The 27,035-nt window shown below is 39.9% G+C and overlaps 1 protein-coding gene across 4 annotated transcripts in view; it reads left to right on the top strand.

The window, feature by feature from the left end:
* The first annotated feature begins 474 nt into the window (after positions 1-474).
* PPP4R2 (protein phosphatase 4 regulatory subunit 2) overlaps positions 475-27,035 on the top strand; it is an 86,964-nt gene continuing 60,403 nt past the window's right edge. For 2 of the 4 annotated variants that reach the window (XM_090283824.1, XM_090283822.1), the window contains exons 1-2: positions 475-738; positions 1,689-1,770. In XM_090283824.1, the coding sequence (XP_090139950.1) occupies positions 705-738; positions 1,689-1,770 (116 nt within the window). In that variant the 5' untranslated portion in view covers positions 475-704. Of the gene's footprint in view, positions 739-1,633; positions 1,771-24,977; positions 25,029-27,035 lie in introns of those variants that run through there. The other 2 variants (XM_090283821.1, XM_090283823.1) reach the window with 2 other exon arrangements.

Genomic DNA, 27,035 nt, shown 5'->3' with positions numbered 1-27,035 from the left:
TTTACTTTGCTATATATATTGCTTCCCTTCAAGGGTGGGTCGGTAGCAAACGTTAGCTTCAGGCGGAAAGATTTTTGTTGCGATTACTAGTAATACTGAGTGTTACTTTTGCTGCATGCTCTGACCGCTATGTAACGCGCTCTCGCTTAATCCTCACAGTAGCTGTGTAGGGTGGTCCCGATACTAGTGCCCTTATTGTACGTAAAGGAAAGTGAGGCTCAGTAAATAGATTAAGGTCACACAGGTAGCAAGAGGCCGGGACTAAAAACCAAGCGGTATGCCGCCAAATCCTTGCCCTGACCATCCCTCTCTCAGGTCGCTCGGGCACTTCAGAGCCACCCTCTGACGACCGCCGCCGAGACGGGCCCAGAGCGCCGCGGCGGCACGCTTCAGCCTGCACGCGCTTTCCGGCTCCGGGTCGGAACGCTAGGCGGGCACTAGGACAGCCGCGGGGAGCGTGCGCGCGCTGACGTGCCAGGCGCCATGTTGGAGGGCTGGTGGTAGCGGCTCCGGGTGGTGTTCGTTCTCTCGGTCTCGTTCTCTCGCTCGCTTCCCCCGGCTCCCTTCGGTTCCCCCTCCCCCTGGTCGTCTGCGTGCCGGAGTGTGTGCAAGGGAGGGGGAGGGCGTCAGGGAGTAGGGGAAGGCGTTCAGGTCCCCGGAGACCCGCGTAGGGAGGCGGAGGCAGCGAGGGACTCCGGGAAGCCATGGACGTCGAGAGGCTGCAGGAGGCGCTGAAAGGTGGGGGTAGCTGCCCGCCCTTCCTTCTCATCCTCTGCGGCCCTCTCTCTCCCTTCCGGGCGGGTGGGTTCAAGGGCCCAGACCAGGCGCGGGGGCAGGTGCGCTTCCCCGGCTCCCATCCCCCTCCCACCTCCCTAGGGGTCGGAGCCCTGTGAGCAGCTGCCTCCCTCTAGCCCTGGGCTTTGTGTGCGCCGCCGGCGTCTGGGCTGGGGGAGGGGCGCCGGGAAGCTCTCGCAGGGGCCCTAGCACTGCTCCCGGCTTGGGGACTGCCCTTGCGCCCGCAGCCCCCTCCCAGGCCTGCGAGGTTTTCCGTCTGGCCCCTGCACTCCAGACGTTGAGTGAAGAGGAAAAAGTGAAAGGTTTGGGGAGGGGGGAGCGGCGGCAGAGCAACTTTAAATGTGTTTCTGGAATCCTTTTCCAGAGCTTTTGGAGTCGTCATTTCATCAATGTCCTAAAGCGGTGGCTTTCTAAACAACAGGCTTGAGTGGTTGTCGAACAGAATGGCTTGATTTCAGCCTTCTGAGAATTACGCTTTGACATCTGGAATCATTGGCGGACGGCTACATGAAATGGCTGGTGTTTCTTAAAACGCAGATTTAATGAACTTCACTTAGATAAACAAATCCAGTGGGGCCTTGGACGTTAATTTTAATGGGATTTTCAGATGAAGTCTGATGCTGTTGTTCCCCGGACCACACTTTGAGAAACCTTGCATTAATGATGGTTTGTGAAGTGAGTGCCCTCTTTAGGAGGATTCTTATTAACTACTGTGGAGAGAGTAGTAACGCGTGGAAGTAGAACCTGGAGAGTTGAGACTGAGTGGCTAATTTTTTTTTTCTTGTTCTTAATAGAAGGAAGAACTGGGAAAAAAGTTTGTTTTCAGAGGGCATTGAAAATGGTTGGTGGACTTAGAAGAAATACTGAAAACTTTTCTGTCTTCCCTTATCTAGATTTTGAGAAGAGGGGGAAAAAGGAAGTTTGTCCTGTCCTGGATCAATTTCTTTGTCATGTAGCCAAGACTGGAGAAACAATGTGAGTTGAAAATATGTATTCCTAGCTACTGATCTATATAACATTCAGAATTGCTTGGGAAAGGGGAAAAAAAAGTGTATTTCTGAAGAACTGAATCTGTAAAGCTGCAGTCATTACAGGCAGTTATTAAGTACATATACTTTGCATGGTCTGCAATGGATTTTAAAAATTTGTTGTTATTATTATTATTTTTAAATCTGTGCTTTAGTGCATTTAGAACTTACCAGTCTGAAAGAGCCAGAGAAAGGAAAAATGGCTATTCTGTTTATGACCCTGTTTTGGCCGTAAACAGGCTTATTTCCAGGATTATGTGGCTTTGATTCTATTTCAGATTCTTTTATTGGTGGTATTTTCCCATAATATCTTACATCCAACCTTTTGTTGTCATATTTATATATGTGGGTGTTTAAGATGTCACTTACCTTTATGTTCTCTTGAGAAGTTAGGGTGATTATCTGACCAATTCCAGATACTACAGTTTTGACTGTCCTGTAAACTTTCTAGGATAGCTAACTTGGTACATATGCTCAGCATTTTTCAGCATTTTATTAGGCTCGTTTCCAAATGTTTTAAATCTGAAACTTAAACTATGAATTTCATTGCAATGTTGTGTAAGTAGTTTGGGTAGCAGGAGTTGTTCTCACCTCTGGCAAAGATAATTCCCTAGAGAGCAGTGCAAGTGCAGTTTTGGTGACTTTCTTGTAGTCTTGTAAGAAGTGGAATTTCTTTGGGCTCCCCTACTTCTTGCCTATTTTAAAATTTATTTCTGAGGTCTACTATAAGAATGTAAGCTTCAACAAGAGATGTATACTTTCTTTGGCTTTATTAGCAAATGTTCATTTCATACAAGATGTGGTTATGGTTGCAGTGTAGCCTTAATTAGCCTAATTTTAGAAAGGAAAATAAAACTCTGTTTTAGTGGTCATATAGACAAGCTGAACTCCTTGGTGCTTTATTAAAATTATCCGTCAACTAAAGAATGTGACTGATGTGTTGTTCAATCTTGTATTTATTGTATTAAAAAAATGGAACCATTTTGGAGAAAAAGGCATTGTAGTCTCTTAGAGCATTTGATTTTTAAAAATTGATTTCAAATAACTAACTGGTGTTCATGCAGATCAGCTTAAAAATGATTACATGCCAACTTTCACAAATAAATTAGTCTCTAAATCAAAAATGCTTAGATTGCCACCATTTCTTTCAAATTGCTAGTTGATTCAAACTTACCTCTTTCTACAATAAATAACAGGAGGAAAAGCATTTTACTTTCAGAGTCAACACAAGATTATGTCAAACTATTTGGAGATAAATATTTAAAAACCTCTTCCATTTCACTCATCAGATCTGTACAAATTGCCTTCACTTTTTGATAAAATACATTGGCTGTAAATTTATAGTGAAAAGTTTCTTAAAAAGAAAGCTTTTTAATATCCTCACTGGATCATCAAGTGGCTAGGGAAATTTAACCTGATGTTTCTGAACAATTATTTTGTCCTTCTAGAGGTCTTAAACGAAGTGTCTCTACCAGCCCTATTAGTTATTTGTACATTTACTAAGAGCATTTTGTATTAAAATGATTGGTGGTGGTAGGTTGTCTTTTGAGTTAGGAAAATAACTAAAATTTATCATTCATGCAGGTGATGTTTATACATTTAGTTTTATTATGCATTTAGCTTTCGTTGTTGGGTTTTGTTTTTGTTTTTTTAAAATCAGCATGGGCATGCCTTAACTTTGATACTGAAATTTGCAGTTTCTGTTATTTATGCTAAACAGCTTGGTCTTTTTTATTATTTTTTAAGATTTTAATTATTTATTTTTTAGAGAGAGGGGAAGAGAGGGAGAAGGGAGAGGATGGGCAAGAGATACATAGATCAGTTGCCTCTTGCATGCCCCAACCGGGGACTGGGCCCACAACCCAGGCCTGTGCCCTGCCTGGGAATTGAACTGGCAGCCCTTTGGTTCAAAGGCTGGCACTCAGTTTATTGAGCCACACCACCCAGGGCTTTGTCTAACTTTTAAGGTTATAACAAGAGAGTGAAAATCTGAAGAACAGCAAGTTAGGGCCCTGATGTTTTAGGAGGGATGAGTTGCTAAAGATAAGAATTCCATCGTTCTATTTTTTTCTTAAGCATATTTTATTGATTATGCTGTTACAGTTGTCCCAATTTCTTTTCCCTTTGTTCCCCTCTGCCTATTACCCACCTCCCCCTCCAGCAGTACCAACCCCCTTAGTTCATATTGAAGGGTCATGCATATAAGTTCTTTGGCTTCACCCTTTCCTATATTATTCTTAACTTCCCCCTGTCTATTTTGTACCTACCAATTATGCTTTTTAATCCCTGAACCATTTCCCCATTTCTCCCCCTTCCCCCTCCCAGCTGATAACCCTCCAAATGATCCCCATACCTATGATTCTGTTCCTGTTCTGGTTGTTTGCTTAGTTGGATTTTGTTTTTTAGATTCAGTTGTTGATAGTTTGTTGTCATTTTAATGTTCATAGTGTTGATCATCTTTTTTTTAAATAAGTCCCTTTAACGTTTCATATTATAATGGGTTGGTGATGATGAATTCCTTTAGCTTTACCTCGTCTGGGAAGCACTTTATCTGCCCTTCCATTCTAAATGATAGCTTTGCTGGATAGAGTAATCTTGACTTTTCATCACTTTGAATACTTCTTGCCAGTCCTTTCTTGCTTGCAAAGTTTTGTTTGAGAAATCAGCTAATAGTTTTATGGGAACCCCTCTGTAGGTAACTCTCTTCTTTTCTCTTGCTGCTTTTAAGATTCTCTCTATATCTTTAACCTTGGGCATTTTAATTATGATGTGTCTTGGTGTGGTCCACTTAGGGTCTAGCTTCGTTGGGACTCTCTGTGCTTCCTGGACTTGTATGTCTATTTCCTTCGTCAAATTTGGGAAGTTTTCCTTCATTATTTTTTTCACATAAGCTTTCGATTTCTTGCTCTTCTTCTCCTACTAGCACCCCTGTGGTTTGGCAGTTGGCACATTTAAAGTTGTCCCAGAGATTCCTAAGTCTCACCTCACTTTTTTCAATTATTGTTTCCTCATTCTGTACTGGTTGACTGTTTTCTTCTTCCTTATGTTCCACATCATTGATTTGAACCCTGGTTTCCTTCCCTTCACCATTGGTTTTGTGTGAATTTTCCCTCGTTTCATTTAGAATAACCTTCACTTTTTCCCTTATGCGTTTGCCATTCTTAAGCATATCTGTCAAGTCTTGTGACCATCTTTATCACCAGTGTTTTGAACACTGCATCTGTTAGGTTGGCTATTTCCTCATTTGTTAGGTTGGCTATCTCCTCATCGCTTAGTTCTCCCACTGGAACCTTGATCCACTCTCTCTTTTGGGCCATACTTCTCTGTCTTCTCATCTTGACAGTTTCCTTTGTTTGTTTGCCTCTGTGTCTTAGGTAGAGCTGTTGCACCTGTTACGTTGTAAGGAGTGGAGCCTTAGGTATTCGTCAGCACAGGAAGCTCCGTTTCAAGGTATTTGTCAGTACAGGACGATCCGTTTCACCACGTTGTGGCGCTAAATGTGGGGAAGGGGTCTGAAAGGGAACAGTGCCGTTTGCTCAGCACTCACCCCTTTTCTAGGCACTTCTCCCACTTCCGTATTGGACTGGCACCTCTCTAGCTGTGGCCCTTCCGTCGTTCCCAGAGTGGGTGGGTTTGCAGACGTTCTAGGATCATGGGAACCCTTTAAACAAGTGGACTCTACTGGTTTGCACAGTCAGAAGCAATGGGGCTTTATTTTCCCTGGTGCTGGAACCATGAGCTGCGTGATCTGCTCTGGTGCTGGGAGTGCTACCCAGGTGTCCCTCCCTACTTTTTAAAACATGTGACTGTGCTTTCTTCTGGCCTGCCACCACCGCTGCTGCTGCTGCTACTGCTGCTGCTGCCTCCACCCCTGCTGCTGTCTCCACCACACTGCATCTTCTCTGCCCCTCCTGCCTATCTGGATGAGTATTTCTTCTTTGTATCTTTGTCGGACTTCCATGCAGCTTGATTTTCTGGAACTTCTGGTTGTCTCTAGTTTTGAGGTAGTTGTAATCCTTCTTAGTTTTGGAGGGAGACTCAGTGTGGTCTATCTAGGCCTCCATCTTCACCGGAAGTCTGCATAGTTCTATTTTTATTTTGATTGATAAGATGAATTATTAACAGAAGAAATACTAGAAACTTTGTTTATGTTAGAAAATTAGTGATAGCATAGGCTATTTTTTCCTTTTTTAAAAAATTGATATGACCTTTATGTTTTTAGCTTAAGAGAGATTTTAGAATTATAAGTATGGATTCTTACTGAGGAGGAGGTTGATGGAAAATTAAAGAGCGTTGTAACAATTATCCTTCCTAGTCTATTAAAAACTACCTGTAAACATCTATTCTAGGAAGTTGGGGAAGATGGCAAACATGGGGTACCAAAATGAAGAGGGAGATTTTATTTTTGGCCACTTCAAAAAAGTTCTTTTTATGTTGAAAAAGTTAACTTCTGAAAATGGGACATTTCCTTGAGCAGCACTTTCCCAAAGGTCACAGCTTCTAACAGTATTATTTGTCCAATAAACAGAAACATGAGGTGCGTTTTAATCATGAATTTAAATAATTTGATGGGTTTTGGTTGCCTTTTTCTTTTTTTTTATGGTCAAATCATCTCATCTTTGGCCAGTGAGAACCTCTCCCAATTGGTTCTAGAGTCTTTTGACTTAGGCCTAGTAGTCTTTGATAGCATCCTTAGCTCTGGTATGAGAATATGTTCTAAGTTCATTTCCTTCCTCAGAACTGGAATCAACCATTTCCGAAGAAGCCATGTCATCTTTTAGTGGGAAATGGAGTTTTCAGGTCTACAATCTGGGTACTAGAGATGCTTATTATTCTTGAGTTAGTCATTGTTTCTAGCCTCTTTAGTGGACAGAACTAGATAAAATACTTCCTGATTTATACTGATACTTCCAATTCAAAATTATGACTATATGTTTTTGTTTGTTTTTACTTACACATCAAAAATCCTGGTTCTTAGGCGCAGTAGTAGAATTAGGATATCCCATAAATATTGATTATAATCTAGCATACATACCACCAATATAATTACTAAAATTGTTAAAAAATTTTTACATATATTCTCCCAATTTCTAGCCACCATTAAAAAAAAATTAGTTGAGCATGTAGGTCTCTCTTTTAATCATCATTTACTCTTAGTTTTACAGCATGTAATGCTCACCACTAGTCCTTATGTCAGTGTCTCTATAGTCAGTTTGGTTGTCTGAAGGTCATTCTCCAGTAGATCTTTAGGCAGGGCTCTTAGGAACAATAGTTAGGGAGTTGTGTGTTTTGCCCTTTTTTCTTGAAGGTCAATTTAAAAATAAAATCATTGTTTCACATTTTGCCATTGAGTAGCTTAAATATGTTAATTCCATTGCTTTCCTCAATTTAAGTTACTGTCAGAATCTGACGATAATCTGATTTTCCTTACTTGATAAACCACCTACTCTTTTTGCCTAGATTTACAAAGGAGTTTTCTTTTTCTTTAAAGTGCACTAACTTTTCTAAACTATGTCTTAGTGCTTGGGATTTTGAGTTAGTATACTCAGAATATGGCGTACTTTTTCAATATGTATTTTCAAGTTTTTCAGATTTTTTTTTTTTAATTTCAGGAAAATGATTCTTCGACTCAACATAATTATTTTGAGATTGAGCCAATGTTGTTACAGTTATCAACTCTTCACTCCTTTTTTATTTTTGAGTATTTGTTTTGAAAATACAACAATTTTTTATACATTTGCCTGTTGATGGATATTTGGGTATCCAGGTTTTTATATTATAAAAAAAGTTGCTCTGGACATTTGTGTGCAAATCTTTCCATGGACACATACATTCTTTAAGATAAAAGTCCCAGAAGCGGAATGGTTGAATTATATGGTAGGTATATGTTTATTTCTTAAAGAACTGCCACAGTTTTTCAGAATGATTTTATCAGTTTGCATTTCCACTGTCATTATGGGAGTTGAGTTCAGTTTTGCCACATCCTTTCCAGCACTTAATATGGTCAGTCAGTCTTTTTTACATTAGCCATTCTCTAGCAGGTACATATTGCAAAGTGGTTTTATTTTCTGGTCACGTAATGACTAATGATGCTGAGCACCTTTTATTGCATTTATTTGCCATTTGTATATCTTTGTTGGTGAATTGTTCCAAGTCGTTGCCCATTTTAAAACGTGGTTATTCTCTCTGTTTGGGTTTTAGAGTTCTTTATATATTATGATACATGTCTTTTATCTGACATATGAGTTGGTACCACTGTGTGGCTTGTCTTCATTCTCAACAGTGTCTTTCAAATTGAAAATTATAATTTAATTCCATTTTGATTTTTAAAAATTTCTCCTTTGAAGGACTCTTACTGTATTATCTGCTGTGTTTATTTGCTCTTGTGTACTTTTTAGTTTCATCTTTATTTCTTGATGTAATTTTTTTTCTTTAAAAAAATTTATTGATTTTAGTGAGAGAGAGAGAGAGAGTACAGTGAGGAGGGTTGGGAGAGAAATGTGGATTTGTTGTTCCACTTATTGATGCAATCATTGGTTGCTTCTGGTATGTACCCTGACTGGGAGATCTAACTCACAACCTTGGCGTATTGGGATGATGCTTTATGACAGTGGTTCTCAACCTTCCTAATTCCGCGGCCCTTTAATACAGTTCCTCGTGTTGTGGTGACCCCCAACCATAACTAAAGCATAGTGATTAATCACAAAAACAATATGGAATTATATATATGTTTTCTTTTTTTTTAAATATGTTTTATTGATTATACTATTACAGTTGTCCCAATTTTCCTTCCCTCTGCTCCCCTCCACCCGGTGGCCCCCCTCCACCTGGTGGCCACCCTCCCTCCAGTTGTCCCCCCCTTTTAGTCCATGTCCATTGGTTGTGCATATAGTTCTTCTCAACCTCTTCCTGTCTACTCCATTCCCTCCTACTATGCTTCTTTATTCCTGTACCATCTCCCTCCCTTACCCCCTTACCCCTCCCTGCTGACCTCCCCCCGATATGTTCCCCATACCTATAGTTCTTTTTTCACTCTTGTTGCCTATTTATTTTGCCTTTGTTTCAATTCCCTAGCTTCTGTTGTTGGTTCTTGTGTTGCAGTTTTCAATTTAGTGTTCATAGTTTTGATCCTCCTTTCTCTAAACCAGTCCCTTTAACATCTCATATAATAGTGGTTTGGATCTAATGAACTCTTTCAGTTTTATTTTGTCCTGGAAGCACTTTCTCTGCCCTTCTATTCTGAATGACAATTTCGCAGGATAGCGTATTCGTGGTTGTAGGTTTTGGATTTTCATTACTTTGAATATGTCTTGCCAGTCCCTTCTTGCCTGCAGGGTCTCCCTTGAGAAGTCAGCTGGTAGTCTAATTGGTACCCCTTTGAACATGATTCTTTTCTTCTCTCTTGCTGCTTTTAAGATTCTCTCTTTATCTTTAATTTTTGACATTTTGATTATAATATGTCTTGGAGTGGTTCTCCCTGGGCCCAGTTTTTCTGGAACTCTCTGTGGTTCCTGGACCTGTAAGTCTATTTCCTTACCCAAGTTTGGGAAGTTCTGCTTTATTATATTTTCACTTAATTTTTCAATTTCTAGTTCTTCTTCTTCACCCTCTGGCAATCCTATAATTCTTACGTTCGATCTCTTGTAGCTGTCCCAGAGGTTCCTGATCCTCTTCTCACTTTCCTTGCTTCCTGTTTCCTCTCTCTGCACTGGTTGACTGTTTGTTCTTTCTCTATGTTCCAGTTTGTTGATTTGAACTCTCAATTTTATTTCCTCACCATTTGTCTCATATGTGTGTTTGTTCTTTTAAGTATAAGTGGTTTTCAATCCTTTCTTGTCTTGTTCCAAATCTTTTGTTAATTCTGTAAGCCACTTTAAAACAATGGCTCTAAACTGAGCCTCTGACAGGTTTCTTATTTGTTCATCTGTCAGATTCTTCATCTGTTGCCTGGTGAGCTGCGCCACTGGGATTTCTATAGTTGTCCGCCTCATTTTGACAGATTTGAGTTTTCATTTCTTGGGCCGGCTATAGGGGGCAGTGCCTGTGTACTCGTCACAATGCTGCGACCGTGGCGATCTGCAACCTTTTTCACCGTGTTGTGGCCCTTTGTCGTCACTACCCAGCGACCAGTGGCTATCTGCAACCTATTTCACCGCGCTGTGGTGCTTTGTGTGGGGGCGGGGGTCCAAGATGGATTCCTGCCGTTATTCTCTGCTGGGAGACTCGGGTCGTCCTCCCCCACTCTGGGCCTCACCGTCCGAGGCAATGCGGTGGCTGCCTTTCCCAGCGTTGGGGTCGGGAGCTGCTGTGGCTCGACTGCAGCCAGAATTGCTCTCCCTGCTGCTGTCCTTGGTGCTACTGCAAACAGCACCGCCCCCTTTCGCTCTTCCTACCTCTCCGACAAGCGCCGCTGGTTTATAACTTCATAGGCTGGACTTCCGTGTAGTTTTATTTTCTGGAATTTCTAGTTATCTTTTGTTTTGAGGTTGTTGTATTTCTCTGTAGTTGTAGAGGGAGACCGAGCATGTCCGTCTAAGCCTCCATCTTGGCCGGAAGTCTATATATATGTTTTCTGATGGTCTCAGGCAATCCTGTGTGAAATGGTCCTTTGACCCCCAAAGGTGTCGCACCCACAGGTTGTGAACCACTGCCTTATGAGCTGCCTGGCCGGAGCCAGTAATTTTTTTCTTTTATTTCAAGTTCTTTACCGAATTTTATCGCTTCATTTTCAGTTTCTTTTATTCTGACTTGTATCATTTTCTGTCTTTAGCTCATTTTTGAGATCGTTTCATACAGTTGTGATCTGATTTTGAACAAGTTGAATTTCTAGCTTCCTTTTGTTGTCTGTAGCACTGTTCTGCTTCTTACTCTCCTTTTGTCTTATAACTTCATATTGGATTTGACCATGATATGTTTTTGTCGTGTGTTTTTACATGAAATTAGTTTTCTTGAACTTTGAGGAGGAGGTATGGTTCTGAGTATCTTTTCTAACTAAACAGAGCTCTTTTTCATTGTTTTTGTGAAGTGTTTAAGAACATGGCAGTTTGCTTTCTGAAATTTCCAGGCTTTCTTCTCTGCTTCTACTGTCATTTGCACCTTGTCCTTTCTTTCACCTTTATTGTTCCCTTTCTCATTGTGGGGTCACCTCTGGATGGGAGTCTGATGGGCCTCTTTCAAGAGCTTGTGGAAGGAAGGTGGCTTCTCCCTTTCCTGCAGGTCTCTTCTATATTAGCTCACTACTGGAGTAGGCAGAACCCATCTTACTTTCAGCTGCTGTTCCCAAATTGTCTTGCACGGTGTCGAATACCTCTTGGTTATTTTGTGGTTTTCCTGTTCATTCCTAGTCCCTTCAGGTACACCATGACTTTTCTCTGCTTTCTCTTGCCTAAGTCTTGGTATAGCATGTGACTGTCGTTTTTCCTCACCCATTTATTTTTGGGGTTTGTGAAACTACCTTCCTTATCAGGTAGTTTTGTGAAAGCATATTTTAAAAATACCTAATGAACGTGAAAATGTATTTTAGATCTTCATTTTTACTTGGTCCTCAGATATGTTTAGATCCTTACCTTTGCTCACTCTGGTTTTACCCACAGCAATCTGCCTAGGTTTGGCAGTGCTTGTCTGGGTTTATAAAAAAGGCACTTGTGTTAATATGCCTGCAAATGCTATTGCTACTAAATATGTTGAATATATTCGAGAACACCATTGAATGTAAAGTAAATACCAGCTAACTTGTCTCAAATTTGTAATCATATAAAATAATAGTAAAAGTGCTCTCAGTGCCTTCTATGTTGGTATTGCAAATAGGGCTGTTTATCAGCCTGACTTTGTTGGGGGAGGGGGAAGCTTTATCGAGAGGCTCCATGGTACAGAGAAGACACACTTGGAACTGTGTATGTCTTTCTTGTCTCTCATAACCTTCTTGACACTAGCTTAGAAAACAGTCTTGGTTAAAATTCTAGTTTTATTATAACCTTTTTGAATGACTATGATGGAACTGGTTACTTACCTAAGCCCTCTTTTTCTTAAGCTTCTCAGCTGATTATGTGGATAACAACATTTTTTCCCAGTTTTTGTGAAATACGCATTCCATAAATCTTAAGATTCCTTACTTTGTTTATACATTGCGATATGAAAAATAAAAATTATTAGTAGTAAAAATAACATTAATATTTTTTGATGCTTAAAAGTTTTGTTTACTGAAATTAAATTCTAATGATGAAAATAGATTGATTAGTTGTAGTGATCTGTTTAACACTTCCTAAGTCTCATTAAACTTTTTAACCCTTTGAGTGCCAGCGTTGCTCCCAGCGACTCTTTTTTTCGATGGCTATAAATGTAAATAACAATAGAATAATTATTATTTTATGTTTTACTCTCTTTTTTTGTACTCAGGTTATATATTGATATAACTTTTTCTCATGTTGATCCAAATTTCAGATTTTTACACTTGTTCAAATACTGACACATTGTTATAATTTTTACTTTTTAAACGGTCCTTTTAATTTCATTTATCTTTGCAGTAATCGTCAAAACTTTATGCAGTGTGCATGATAAGGAAGCTTTTGTTAATGGACATTTTCATTGCTTCATGGTATAGCGTTAGCATTTTTTCCGGTGTTTCAGCAGAGTAGGTTTATTGCTCTCACGACAGAAACACGGAGAGTCCTTGAGACATTTGACCACCTCATAGGGAGAGAGAGGAACCTGAATATGGATATGATATAGAGTGGGGGACCTTATACGATCTTACAGTGAGTCAGTCTTTCCAATGAGGGGACATTGTTTACTGAGGAAATGTGAAGTGCTGCATCTTAGGTCCATTTCACCAGCGAGGGAATCACAGAGCGTCCTTGAAACATTTGACCCCTTCATCTGGAGAGATGAGGACCTGATACCCTCTGACAGTGAGTCAGCCTTTCCGAATGAGGGGAATGCGAAGTGCTGCATTGGCTCTCAGGGTATCCCCCTCTAGTAGGCTGTAAACACAACAAAGGTTAGTCTCTCTGCCTCAGAGCAGATCCGGATGTCACCACTGCCTGATGGTGTTTGCGGTAAATACACACTTCTGCTTTGAATAAAAAGTATCAAAAGTTGGTATCCTCCGGGTGAAGCGATATTCTTATCATACTGGAATGGATCATTCTTTTGTGCTGCAAGAGCAAGACTGCTTTCGAGAGTCGTAGATGAAGAAGGGATTCAGTTGAACTGCAGCCAGGGAGTGATCTTATACGATTCTTAGGGCCAGTATTCATTCATTTTGTGCCCGTGCTTTTTTATATTGGAATGACATTTATAGGAAAACTGAAAATGAGTCCCCCAGTGAAGAGAAAGGAAACTGCATGAAGAAGTTTCAACATTGATCAGTGATGAATCGAGTGACAGCACTTTTGTGATAAGTGATCTTGAAAGCAGTTCATCTGAAGATGAAGTAAGTGAAGGTGAAAATGAACCATCTTCTTCTGAAAGTGATGCTAGTGAAAGCTGTTGGGTTGAGAGGGATGCAGATGGGCAGGACACAACACAACTTCAAGATTAGTTTGCAGAGCTTCCATGTTTGAAGCATACCCCCTCGACTGATTCTAAGCTAATTGCTTATTTTCATCTCTTCTTAACTGAAGTGCTGCTGAAGCTGATGGTAACCGAAATCAACAGATATGCACTACGGTACCTTCAGTCACACAGAAACTTATCCCCTAATTCTAGAGTGAGTTCTTGTAAACCAACGACAGTTGCAGAAATAAAAGCTTTGATAGTTTGTATACTGAACATGGGCATAATTACTGAACCATGCATGTACAGCTACTGACTGAAAAAGAAATCTTTGTCAACTCCTTGGTTCTGGCACATGTTCTCTCGTAACCGATTTCAGTTATTGATGAGGTTTTTTCATCTTGTAGACAATTCCAAAATCCCCACTTCTGATAATTCATCTTATGACTCATGTGCTAAATTTCAGCCAATAATTGATCACGCCAATCGTATCTTTCGGCATTACTATACTCCCCACCAACAATTGAGCATTGATGAGAGTTTGGTTAGTACCAAAAGTCACAGCAGATTATTGCAGTACTTGCCAAATAAACACCATCATCTCCGGGGAGTAAAATTTTGGATGATGTGTGATGCAGTTTCAAATTACTGTCTTGTATTCTATGCTTACCTTGGAGCAAAAAGTAATACAAAGATGATGTGAAAAAACATGGTTTGGCCTATGCTATAGTAACTAAATTGCTCACCATAGGAAATTATACAAATAAAGGTTACCACATCTTTCGCAACAAATTTTTTTAGTTCGGTTCCCCTGGCTAGGTACCTCTACTCAGTAGGGACATACATTACAGGAACACTTTGTAGGAATTGAAAATTTCTCCCTCACCAGATTCTACAAAAGTTCATTGTGGGAAAGGTAAGATTTGTTAGAAATGCCTTCCTGTGATTGTGTGGGTTTAGGGAAAGGAAATCTCAAGGAAAGCAGGTATTGCTTCTTAGCTCTTATTCAGGTCCAACAGTGTCAAAGAGCATCAGAAAGAAATATGACACCAATTTCCAAGCCAGATATCATATTGAAATATAACCGATTCATGGGAGGCATAGACACATCTGATACGATGGCTTTACATGTATTTGGATGAAGGAAGAACACTAAAGTATTGGAAGAAGGTTGTGTTCAATGTATTATCAAGAATGCTGCTGAATGCATACATTCTTTATAAGGAAGATTTTTGGGGTGGTAACAAACCAATGTCATAATTGAACTTCAGCACCTCCATAATAGAAGAGCTTGCCAGAGAATGGCATGAGGTTAGAGACACTGTTAACAAATCCAGCAATGAAGAACATCCACCAGGTCCCTCTCACGTATGTGGCATAAAGATGCTTCCAGAAAGAAAGTTAAGACTGTGTAAGGAGTGCTCAACACCGGAAAGAAAAATCAGGTTGAGTACAGTATGAGTGAGATATGACGAAGGGCTTCACCCAAGATGTATCAGTAGCCACAAATGTTAATATATAAACATTTTTAAATTTATTTTTGCATTTCATTTTTGTTCATAAACTTTTTCACTGGTTCTATCTATTGATAATATGTCTCTAGTGTGAATGCCGTTTGTGTTCATTCTTTTTGTACGTTTTGAAGTTTGTTTTTTTTTTCAAAAATTTATGCAATACCTGGCTGCTGTGGCTCAGTGGATTGAGCGTTGGCCCGCGAATCAAGTGTTGCTGGTTCGATTCCCAGTCAGGGCACGTGACTAGGTTGCACGTCAGGTCCCCAGTTGGGGGCACAAGTGAGAGGCAACCACACAGTGATGTTTCTCTCCCTCTTTCTCCTCTCTCTAAAAATAAATAAATAAATAAATAAATTATTTAAAAAAAATTTATGCAATATTTGGCATACTAGCTTGTTATCCATGTTGTTATGTGTTTTTTCAAATTATAATCATAGGATTTATATTATGCCATATATTATACTTCAAAAGCCATATTTAAGGAAAGTATTTTTTCTAAAATAATTGTTATAATTTTAACGCAATGTTTTTTGCTAAATTGCATCAAAGAACACTGCTTACAAAATAAGAGTGTATTTACTATATGTTGTGAAATTTTCAGCAAATTATTGTGAATAATTTTTTATAGACATTTTTCATGAACTCTGCATTTCTCAGCAAAATAGCCTGGCATTTTAGCAATTACACATGACACTCAAAGGGTTTGATGCCTAGCCAGGGGAATCGAACTAAAAAAAATTGTCGCTAACTTAATGTTTAAGAATGAGCTAGCCATTTATTTTGCTTGCCACAGCTTTGCTTCATCTCTTTTATTTATTTTTTTGCTATAACTTAGACATTTTCAGGTACGCAGTACATTATCCTTTCTCATTCGGTCTCCTCGTGATTTGTCAAGACTCCCTAAAGGGGCTTGGACCTCTTCAGTATTATTAACCCTTTCAGATTTTCTTTTCCTTTTCCTAATGTTATTTCTTGCATGCGCTGCTACTGAAATAGTGATCTGTGTCTAAGGGACTAGAATTTTCACAGGAACTTCTGTTTTGGATTAGCATTCCTTTTTCTTCCTAAAAGGATTTTACTTTGTGCCAGATACTATCAGATGTTTCACAGCCTGTCCTAATTTAACCTTTACAACTACTTTCTGAAGTAGGTGTATCTTTTTAAAAGTGAAGATACTGAGGTTTATGAACTTAAATAATTTGTCCAGTCTTGAGTGACAGGATTGGGATTTAAACTCAGGTATTCTGACTTAAGATCCTTTCAAAACCACTATTAGAATTTGAAACTATGCATTTAGTAGGAATCTTATTATCACTCTCATTTCTGTAATTTCTGATACTATTATATTGCTTAGACCAACCTCATGTACCTGTTCAGCCCTTCTGTGGCACACCATATATAACCTTCTAAGCACTGACAACATAATTTTCTGGGACAAAGGATAATGGCAAGTAGAGGTTGGTTGGGTGTGGTGGTTTATAATTTAAAAACTGTATTTGGAGATATTTACTGGAAGAGTCAGTAAGACAGGTGACTTGATTTACCCTTAATATTTATAATTTTTTATTTTCCGGTGACCTCAAAGGCTGAAAAAGTTTGGTAATTTTAATTTTGCAAAGGCATAAAATTTGAAGCAGATAAGTGATGAGACTGATGTATGTATTTTATTTTATTTTTTTAATTATTATTTTATTGATTATGCTATTAACAGTTGTCCCAATTTTCTTTTTTTCCCCTTTGTCCCCCTCTGCCCGGTACCTCCCTTCCCTCCAGCATGCCCTTGCCCCTCCACCCCATCCCCCCAGTTCATGTCCATGGGTCACACATACATTCTTTGGCTTCTCCATTTACTTTACTATTCTTAATGTCCCCCTGTCTATTTTGTACCTGTCAGTTATGCTTCTTGATCCCTGCACCTTTTCCCCCATTCTCTCCCTTGCCCTTCCCTTCTGATAACCCTCCAGTCTATGGTAGGCCTGTATTGCTATGAACTTTTCTCTCAGGACTGCCTTTGCTCAGTCCCGTAGGTTTTGGGTTGTGTGTTCATTTTCATTTTATTTTGATTCTCTTTGATTTCTTCCTTGAGCTCATTGTTAACCCATTCATTATTTAATAACATGTTATTTACTCTCCATGTAGTTGAATGTTTGAGGGTTTTTTTGCCATTGTGATCCGAGAACATGCTTTATATGACAATAAATTTTTATTTTTTAAATTTATTATTGTTATTTTATTACAGTTTCAATTCTTCTCCCAATGTGCTCCTCTGCCGAGCCCGTCCCACACTCCCAGGTCAATCCCCACACCGTTGTCCATGCTCTTTGACTAGTCCCTTCCCCTTTCCACCATTATCCCATTTCCTACTCTTCTCTGGCCATCGTCAGTCTGTTCCATGTTTCCATGCCTCTGGTTCTGTTTTTTTTTTTTTTTTTTTTCAGATTTAATGTGTTTTATTGATTAAAATATTACATTTGTGCCAATTTCCCTTCCCTCTGCTCCCCTCCACCCGGTGGCCCCCCTCCCTCCAGTTGTCCCCCCCTTTTAGATTATGTCCATTAGTTGTGCATACAGTTCCTCCCAACCTCTCTCCGTCTATTCCATTCCCTCCTACCATGATCCCCAATTCCTATATCATCTCCCTCCCTCTCCCCACTCCCCCTCCCTGTTGACCTCCCCCCAGTATGCTTCCCGTACCCACAGTTCCTTTTCCACTCTCGTTGCCTGTTTAATTTGCCTTTGTTTCATCTCCCTAGCTTCTGTTTTTTAAACCAGTCCCTTTAACATCTCATATAACAGTGGTTTGGATCTAATGAACTCTTTCAGTTTTATTTTGTCCTGGAAACACTTTCTCTGTCCTTCTATTCTGAATGACAATTTCGCTGGATAGAGTATTCGTGGTTGTAGGTTTTGGATTTTCATTACTTTGAATATTTCTTGCCAGTCTCTTCTTGCCTGTAGGGTCTCCCTTGAGATGTCAGCTGATAGTCTAATTGGGACCCCTTTGTACATAATTCTTTTCTTCTCTCTTGCTGCTTTTAAGATTCTCTCTTTATCTTTAATTTTTGACATTTTGATTATAATGTGTCTTGGAGTGGTTCTCCCTGGGTCCAGTCTCTTGGGAACTCTCCTTGCTTCCTGGACCTGCAAGTCTATTCCCTTCCCCAAGTCTGGGAAGTTCTCCTTTATTATATTTTCACTCAATTTTTCAAGTTCTAGTTCATCTTCCTCGGTCTCTGGCAAACCAATGATTCTTATGTTGGGCCTTTTATAGCTGTCCCAGAGGTTTCTGATCCTCTCATTGTTGCTTCCCATTTCCTCTCTCTGCATTGGTTGACTGCTTGTTCCTTCTCCATATTCTAGTTTGTTGAAATGAACTCTGGATTTTTTTTCCTCACCATCTGTCTCGTATGTGGTTTTGTTCCTTTCGTTATGAATGTTTTTCGCTTCTTATCTTTTTCCTGCTCTTTTGTGAATTCTGTAAGCCACCTGATAACAATGGCCCAGAACTGAGCCTCTGACAGGTTTCTTATCTGTTCATCTGTCAGGTTCTCTATCTGTTGCCTGGTGAGCTGTGCCACGGGGATTTCTATAGTTGTCTGCCTCATTTTGACAGATGCGTTTTGTTTTCTTGGGCCGGCTGTAAGAGGCAGTGCCTGTGTACGCGTCACAATTCAGCGACCGGCGCCTGTCTGCGACCTATTTCGCAGCCCTGTGGTGCTTTCTTTGGGGGCGGGGGTCCAAGATGGATTCACACAGTTATTCAGCTAGGAGACCCGGATCCGTCCTCCCGCCCCCCTGGGCCTCACTGTTCAAGGCGATGCGGTGGCTGCTTTCCCCAGCGCTGGGGTCGCGCACCGCCTGGGGCTTGACTGCCGCTGGGATTTTTCGCCGCCCCGCCGCTCCAGGTGCGACCGCAAACAGCGCTGCCCTCTTTAACTCTTACCTGCCCAAATGGCACCGCTGGTTTATAACTTCATATGTTGGGCTTCCGTGTAGTTTTATTTTCTGGAATTTCTAGTTATCCTTTGTTTTGAAGTAGTTGTATTCCTCTCTAGTTGTAGAGGGAGACCTAGCGTGTCCGTCTAAGCCTCCATCTTGGCCGGAAGTCCGCCTCTGGTTCTGTTTTGCTCATTAGTTTATTTTGTTCATTAGATTCCTCTTGTAAGTGAGATCATATGGTTATTGTCTTTCACCAACTGGCTTATTTCACTCGGCATATTAGTTTCCAGTTCCATCCATGCTGTCACAATGTAGGAGTTCTTTCTTCCGTTCTGCTGCATAATATTTCATTGTGTAAATGTACCAATTTTTTGATCCACTCATCTACAGGTGGGCACTTAGGCTGTTTCCAGCCCTTGGCTTTGTACATGCGCTGCTATGAACATAGGGGTGCATAGGTTATTTTGAATTGGTGTTGCAGGATTTTCAGGGTCTATTCCCAGCAGTAGAGTCACTGGGTCAAAAGGCAGTTCCATTTTCAGTTTTTTGAGAAAATTCCACATTTTTCCACAGTTGCTGCACCACTCTGCATTCCCACCAACAGTGCATCATGGCACTGTTTTTTCCACATCCTTCCCAGCACTTGTTGTTTGTTGATTTTTAATGATAGCCTTTTTGGTAAGTGTGAAGTGATATCTTTTTGTGGTGTTAATTTGCATCTCTCTGATGTCTAGTGATGTTGAGCATTTTATCATAATGTCTATCGGCCATCTGTATATTCTCCTTGGAGAAGTGTCTATTCAGGTCCTTTGCCTACTTTTTAATTGGATTGCTTGTCTTGTTGGTGTTGAGTTGTATGAGTTCTTTATGTATGTTGTAGATAAAGCCCTTATTGTTGGCAATTATGTTATCCCATAGACTTGTTTCCCTTTTCATTTTGATGTTGGTTTTTTTAGCTGTGCAGAAGCTTTTTAATTTGTTGTAGTCCCATTAGTTTATTTTTTTCCTTTTCTTTCCCTTGCCCTAGGAGATATACAGTATTCTCTCACTTATCGCGGGTATTACGTTTTAGACACCCCCTCCACCCTCCGCTGTAGGTGAAAATCCGCAAAGTAGGAACCTTACATTTATTTTAGTATTTATATATATTTTAAGGCTTTATAAACCCTTCCCACACACTTATAAATCATTCCCAGTCCCTTTTTAACCTTTCCCACTCCCTTATTAACCTTTTCCACGCTTTTGTGAACACTACTTATGTTCTTAAACATATTCTACACTTTTAAACCTATGTAACTTTAACAACATACGTATACAGTACTGCAAAATCCCGCAATATAGCGAAAAATCCTCGATAAATAATTAAATATAATATTTTTTAAAATCCCACGATAAAGTGAGGCCACAATAAGTGAACTGTGATATAGAGAGTGAGTACCATATTGGCAAAATATTCCTACATGGGATATCTGAAATTTTACTGCCTATGTTTTCTGCTAGGACTTTTATGGTATTATGGTATATATTTAAATCATTTATCCATTTTGAGTTTATTCTGGTGTATGGTGTGAGTTGGTGGTCTAGTTTCCTTTTTTTGCATGTACCAGTCCAGTTCTCCCAAACCATTTACCATTTTTGAAGAAGCTCTTACTACATTTTACGCTCATGCCACCTTTGTCAAATATTAATTGACCAAAGAGATATAGGTTTATCTGGGCTCTCTATTCTGTTCCATTGATCTGTGTGTCTTGTTCTTATGCCAGTCCCATACTGTTTTGATTACAGTGGCTTTGTAGTTAGTTTGATATCATTTATTTTGATCCTCTTTATTCTTCATTCTCAGGATTGCTGAGGCTATTCAGGGTCTCTGTTGGTTCTGTATAAATTTATGAAATATTTGTTCTAGACCTGTGAAATATGCCATTGGTTTTTTAATAGGGATTGCATTGAATCTATAGATTGCTTTGGGTAGTATGGACATTTTAATAATGTTAATTCTTCTAATCTGTGAACATAGTATATGCTTCCATTCATTTATGTCTTCCTCCATTTCTTTCTTCAGTGTTCTATAGTTTTCTGAGTACAGGTCTTTTATTTCCTTGGTTAAATTTATCCCTAGTTACTTTATTTTTTTTTATTGCTATAGTAAATTGGATTTTTTTCCTAATCTCTTTCTGATAGTTCATTGTTGGTGTACAAAAATGCCATCAATTTCTGAATATTGACTTTGTATCCTGCTGTTTTGCCAAATTTGCTTATAGGTTGAGTAATTTTTTGGTAGAAACTGTAGGGTTTTCTGCGTACTTGTCATGTCATCTGCAAATAATGATAGTTTTACTTCCTCCTTTCCAAGTTGGATGCCTTTTTTCTTTTTCTTGTCTGATCACCATGACTAGAACTTTCAGTACTATGTTGAATAAGACTGATGAAAAGCAGACACCTTTGTCTTGTTCCTGAATTAAGGGGAAACTTTTAGTTTTTGCCCATTGAGTATGATGTTGGCAGAGGTTTCTTGTATATGGACTTTATTGTGTTTAGGTGTGCTCCTTCTATTCTTTGCTGAGTATTTTTATCATAAATGGATGCTGGATTTTATCAAATGGTTTTTCAGCATCTGTCGATATGATCGTGTGGAACCCTGCTTGCATCCCTGGGATTAATCCTACTTGTTCATGGTATATGATCTTTTTAATGTATTGCTGGATTTGGATTGTCATAATTTTGTTGAGGACTTCAGCATGTATGTTCATCAGAGATATTAGCCTCTAATTTTCTTTCTTTGTTGTGTTTTCACCTGATTTGGGACTTAGGATGATACTGGCCTTGTATAAAGAGTTCTTCCTGAATTTTTTTGGAATAAGTTGAGTAGGATAGGAGTTAATTCTTTCCTAAATGTTTGGTAAAATTTGCCCGTGAAGCCATCCAGCACAGGGCTTTTGTGTGCCAGGAGTATTTTGATTACTGCTTCAATTTCACTAGTTGTTATTGGTTTATTCAGGCTTTCTGCCTCTTGTGAATTCAGATTTAGAAGATTATATGTTTCTAGAATGTATCCATTTTGCCCAGGTTGTCCCCATTTCTTGGCATATAGTTATTCATACTAATTTTACAATCCTTTCTATTTCTGTGGTATCAGTTGTAACTTCTCTTTCATTTCTGATTTTATATATTTGGGCCCTTCCTTTTTTTCCTTCATAAGTCTGGTTAAAGGTTTGTCAATTTTGTTTAGCTTTCATAGTACCAGTACCTGGATTCATAGATCCTTTGAGTTCTTTTTAATGTCTGTCATTTAATTCTGCTCTGATCTTGATTATTTCCTTCCTTCTACTCTCTCTGGGCTTTGGTGTTGTTCTAGTTCTTGTAGATGTAGGGTTAGGTTGTTTATTTGAGATTTTTCTATCGTTTTCTAGGTGGGCCTGTATTGCTGTGAACTTCCCTCTCAAGACTGCCTTTGCTGTGTCCCTTAGTTTTGGGTAGTATGTTCATTTTCATTTTTTTTTTTTCCTGATTCTCTTTGATTTCTTCTTTGATCTCATTGTTAATCCATTTATTATTTAATAACATGTTACTCACTCTCCATGTATTCGAATGTTTTTGAGTTTTTTGCCATTGTGATCCAAGAAGATGCTTGATATGATTTCAGTTTTCTTGAATTTGTTGAGGCCTTTTTTTGTGTCCTACCTAATGTGGTCTATCTTTGAAAAGATTCCATGTGCATTTGAAAAGAATGTATATTTTGCTTCTTTGGGATGAAAGGTTCTGTATATATCAATTAAGTCCATTCGATCTAGAGTGTCATTCAATGCCAAAATATTCTTGTTGATTTTTGTTTGGAAGATCTATACATTGTTGACAGGAGGGTGTTAAAATTCCCTATCGTAACTGTGTTGCTGTCGATACCTTTCTTCAAGTCTCCCAAAATTTTCCTTATATATTTATGTGCTCTTATGTTGTGTGCATATATGTTTACAAGGGTTATATCGTCTTATAGGACTACTCCCTTAAGTATTATGTACTGACTTTGTTCATCTCTTGTTATGGCCTTTGTTTTAAAGTTTATTTGGTCTAAGTATTGCTATAACAGTTTTTTTTTTATTCATGGTATTTTGCAAATACTTTTTTTCATCTCTTCATTTTCAGCCTGTGTAGATCCTTTGATCCTGGTGTCTCTTGCGGGCTGTGTTTTCTTATCCATACAGCTATCCTATGTATTTTGATTGGAGGAGAAAAGGGAGGAGTAACATATGAGGTTTGAAATAAAACTAAAGTAAAAACATAGTGCAGTAATAAGAACAACTTGAATAAAAAGAAAAATGGTTAAAAGGCTGTGCCGGAGAAAAAAATAATGCAAATAATGAAGAAGACCAAGGTGTAATTTGTATCAGCAGAGTCTAGTGTATGCCACTCCGTTCTCTTTCTGGATCCGCCCCTTATATCAGATGGAGTCCTAGTCTAGCCCTAGGCAGCCTGTTTGAGACTACAAGTGGTCCAGTCTGTGGCTCTGTCCTTCTGGCTTGGTTGGCTCCTTCAGTTCGTCCTTGCAGGCAATTCCATCAGCACAGGGCTCTGGACTGGTTCATCTAATGTCCGAGAGCACTGCAAGTACCACCTCCACTTGCCTCCAGAGGGGGCCTCTGGTGCTTAGGACACTGGGTTTCCTGGGTCAGCCCTGGAAGGCACCGTTCCGTCTTCAGGGAAGATGGTGAGGATGTTTCCCCATCCCCTGCCACATGTCTTGGTCTGTCCCAGATTATTTCCAGTAAGATACAGTTTCTTATGAATTAGCTGTCTGTTTCCTGAGAGGGGCCAATCTGTATAGAAGGGTCATCTCTTTCTTGTTTAGCGCTGATGGCAGCACTATGTAAGAGCTGAGGCTGGGCGGGGCCCTGACTTCCTCTTGCTTTGCCTCTAATCTCAGCTCTTTTGGTTTCAGTGGATCAGGGCCTGAGGAACCAGCGTAGCTCAGCTCTTAGTGTATGATAGAAGTTAAGAAAGGACTCCTTCAGAGCTTCTTCTTTCACCTGTGGATATTCATGAAGCAGGGGCCTCCTGAGCCTGATCTCACGGATATGTGTAGCCTGCAATCTGCAGGTGGGGGCTGGGCACACCTGCCTCTGAGGGGACCTGCCTGGCTGCAACAAATCTCAGGTACTCTGCTCCTGGCCATTTAGTCCTCAGAGACTCAGACCTGAACTCTGTTCTGCGAGCCATGCTGGGTCCGGTCCCACAGTCCCTTTGGTGTGCTACTTTCTGCTCTTCCTGCTTAGCTGGACTCAGAACAACCTTCATTTTCCTTCTGGTTTCTTTGTTGGCAGAGTTGTTCCGTGTGCAAGCTGTATCCCAGCCCCCCTTTTGAAAAGGTCTGTGTTGCACCCACACTGCAACCCTGAGCCATGGGCTGGCTCTGCATGCTCCACCTCTCCAAAAAGCAGAAAGTCTCTCTGTCAGGGCTGTCCACAGCCTGCCAGTGCCTTTGACAGTTTTATGAGATAAAATTTCTCTCTGGAACTCTCCTGGTGGCGCTATAACTATAGATGTGCTGCTCACTATATATGTGCAGCCTAAATCCCCCAGACTTTGTGAATCCTTCTGAGTCTGCCGGTTAGGGTTGGGGATTTCCCTGTGTGGTACCAGGAGCCCTGCTCCAGGAGGGGAGGGAGTCACTAAGCTAATCTGTGTTTTCTGTCTGATCTCTCCTTTGCTGCAGGTGCCTTCCACAGGGCATTTCTTCCTCAACTTATAAAATCTCTTACCGAACAGTCAAAGCATCCTCTGTACTCCTTGACTTTGGAAATTCTTATCAGCTGAGATGCCATTGATTGTTCAGGTTACTTGTTGGAGGATCAGCCGAAAATCCATGCTGGGGATAAAAGCAAGTGGGCTCAGCATCCACCTACTTGGCCTCCATCTTCTACCTCTCATTTTACTATTTTACTCTGTATTATGGGTATTTTAATATACATAAATAGGCTTCTGTAGGTCATAATTTGGTTTGTAATAATTACATCTTCATGTGTTTCTGTTTCTTTGAAATAGTAGAATTACTGTCTTTAAGTTGGGTTTCTATAACAAAATACTATAAACTAGGTGACTTAAACAACAGAAATTGTTTTCTCAGTTTTGGAGACTGGAAGTCTGAGATCAGGGTGCTAACATGGCTCTTTTCTTGGCTTGCAGACAGCCATCTTCTTGCTGTGTCTCACCTTTTTCCTGTGTCCCGCGAGGGGAGGCAAGTGGAAGGGCATAAGTGAATGAATGAGTGAGTTCTCTGATAAGGGTAATAATTTCATTACGAGAGCCCACCTTTATTACCTCATCTATATCTAATTATCACCCAAAGGCCTCATCTACACCTACCATCGTTTTGTGCGTTAGGGCTTTAACATAAGAATTTTGGGGGAATACATTTAGTCCATAACATTTCCATATGAGTTGTGCAATTAGCGCAGCTTTCCTTCTCTTTATATTTACTGATTAAATTCAAGTATGGGTTAATTTATACAGATATATTCTTAAAATTTTTTGACGTTGATTGAATTTTGTGAAGTAAATACTTTTAAGTGTACTCTGTTTAGAAGAAAGGAAGGAGAAGGGGCTAGGATTTCTTGAATGGTATATGATGTGATAGTGAATGGTTACTATATGACATTTTATGTAAAAAATACTGGTGTGAAGTTTTCTGAAAGCAGTAGTTCTTTCTGTTACGTACTATTTGCCACTTAGTTTTTGTGTGATTTCTGATTGTGCATTGCTTCCCTAAGCTCGTTTACATCTTCCCTGAGTTGTCATTAAAGCAGTAAGTATTTATTGAGTATATACGAGGTCTTTCATGAAGGTACCAGCCATGAATATGAAAAATAGAGACATTTATTGAAGAAGATACAAGATACAAGAAACATTGTGCATAGGGCAATGACCCCTCAGTCCCCTTCAAGGTAGGTACCTTGGGACCTCACACAGTTCTCCCAGGTGCCATCAGCTGCCCGGTCATATTTTCCTGAATCTCATCAACAGTCTGAAATCTGTTCCCTTCAAAGGTGATTATAGTTTTGGGAAAAGCCAGAAGTCGTGGGGCACCAAATCTGGGCTGTAGAGGGACTGAGTCATCTGGTGATTTGTTGTTTGCCAAAAAACTGCATAGAGATGTGATGCATGGGGTGGGGGGCACGTTGCCATTATGAAGCTGCCAATCACCAGCTGCCCATAGTTGTGGCCTTCTGAATCATCCGAATAGTTTCCTTGGAGGAATGTTCAAGCTTAACGCAAAATTTGAGGCAGATTTGTTGCTCTCCTTGCTCGGTCATTTTGAATGCAATGGCCACACAACACATGTTTGTTTGCTAATTGGTGTCTACTGCCCCCACTGACTCATGCAGTAAAGTTGTCATTGTTCGTGCACACACATTCCAGTCTACCTTCCTTAACGGTCAGGTTACATAGATGTCATATAAACCATTCTCATTTTTTTTTAGCTGGATTTTACTGTGCTGTTACAGTCGCATTTTCCCCCCTTTACCCCTATCCACCTGGTATCCCCCTTCCCTACAGACCCCCAACCCCACCCCCCTTAGTTGATGTCCATGCGTCGTGCATGTAAGTTCTTTGGCTTCATCATTTCCTATACTATTCTTAATATCCTCCTATTTTGTTCCTATGAATTATGTTTTCTGATCCCTATATCATTTCCCACTTTCTCACCCTTCCCCTTCCCACCTGATAACCCTCCAAATGATCCATATTCTGTACCTATGATTCTGTTCCTGTTCTGGTTGTTTGCTTAGTTTCTTTTTGTTTTTATTTTTTAAATTCAGTTGTTGATACTTATGAGTTTGTTGTCATTTTAATGTTCATAGTGTTGATCTTCTTTTTCTTAAGTAAGTCCCTTTAACATTTCATATAATCAGGACTTGGTGATGAGGAACTCCTTAAGCTTTACCTTGCCTGGGAAGCACTTTATCCGCCTTTCCATTACAAATGATAGCTTTGCTGGGTAGAGTAATCTTGGTTTTAGGCTCTTGCTTTTCATCACTTTGAATACTTCTTGCCAGTCCTTTCTTGCCTGCAAAGTTTCTTTTGAGAAATCAGCTGATAGTCTTATGGGAACCCCTTTGTAGATAACTCTCTTCTTTTCTCTTGCTGCTTTTAAGATTCTCTATCTTTAACCTTTGGCGTTTAAATAATGATGTGTCTTGGTGTGGTCCTCTTCGGGGGTAGCTTGTTTGATATTCTGTGTGCTTCCTGGACGTGTATGTCTATTTCCTTCGCC

Source organism: Furipterus horrens, unplaced genomic scaffold, assembly GCF_987537825.1.
Source record: "Furipterus horrens unplaced genomic scaffold, mFurHor1.1.pri manual_scaffold_7, whole genome shotgun sequence".
NCBI lineage: Eukaryota > Metazoa > Chordata > Mammalia > Chiroptera > Furipteridae > Furipterus > Furipterus horrens.
This window is presented reverse-complemented; position numbering and strand designations above follow the sequence as displayed.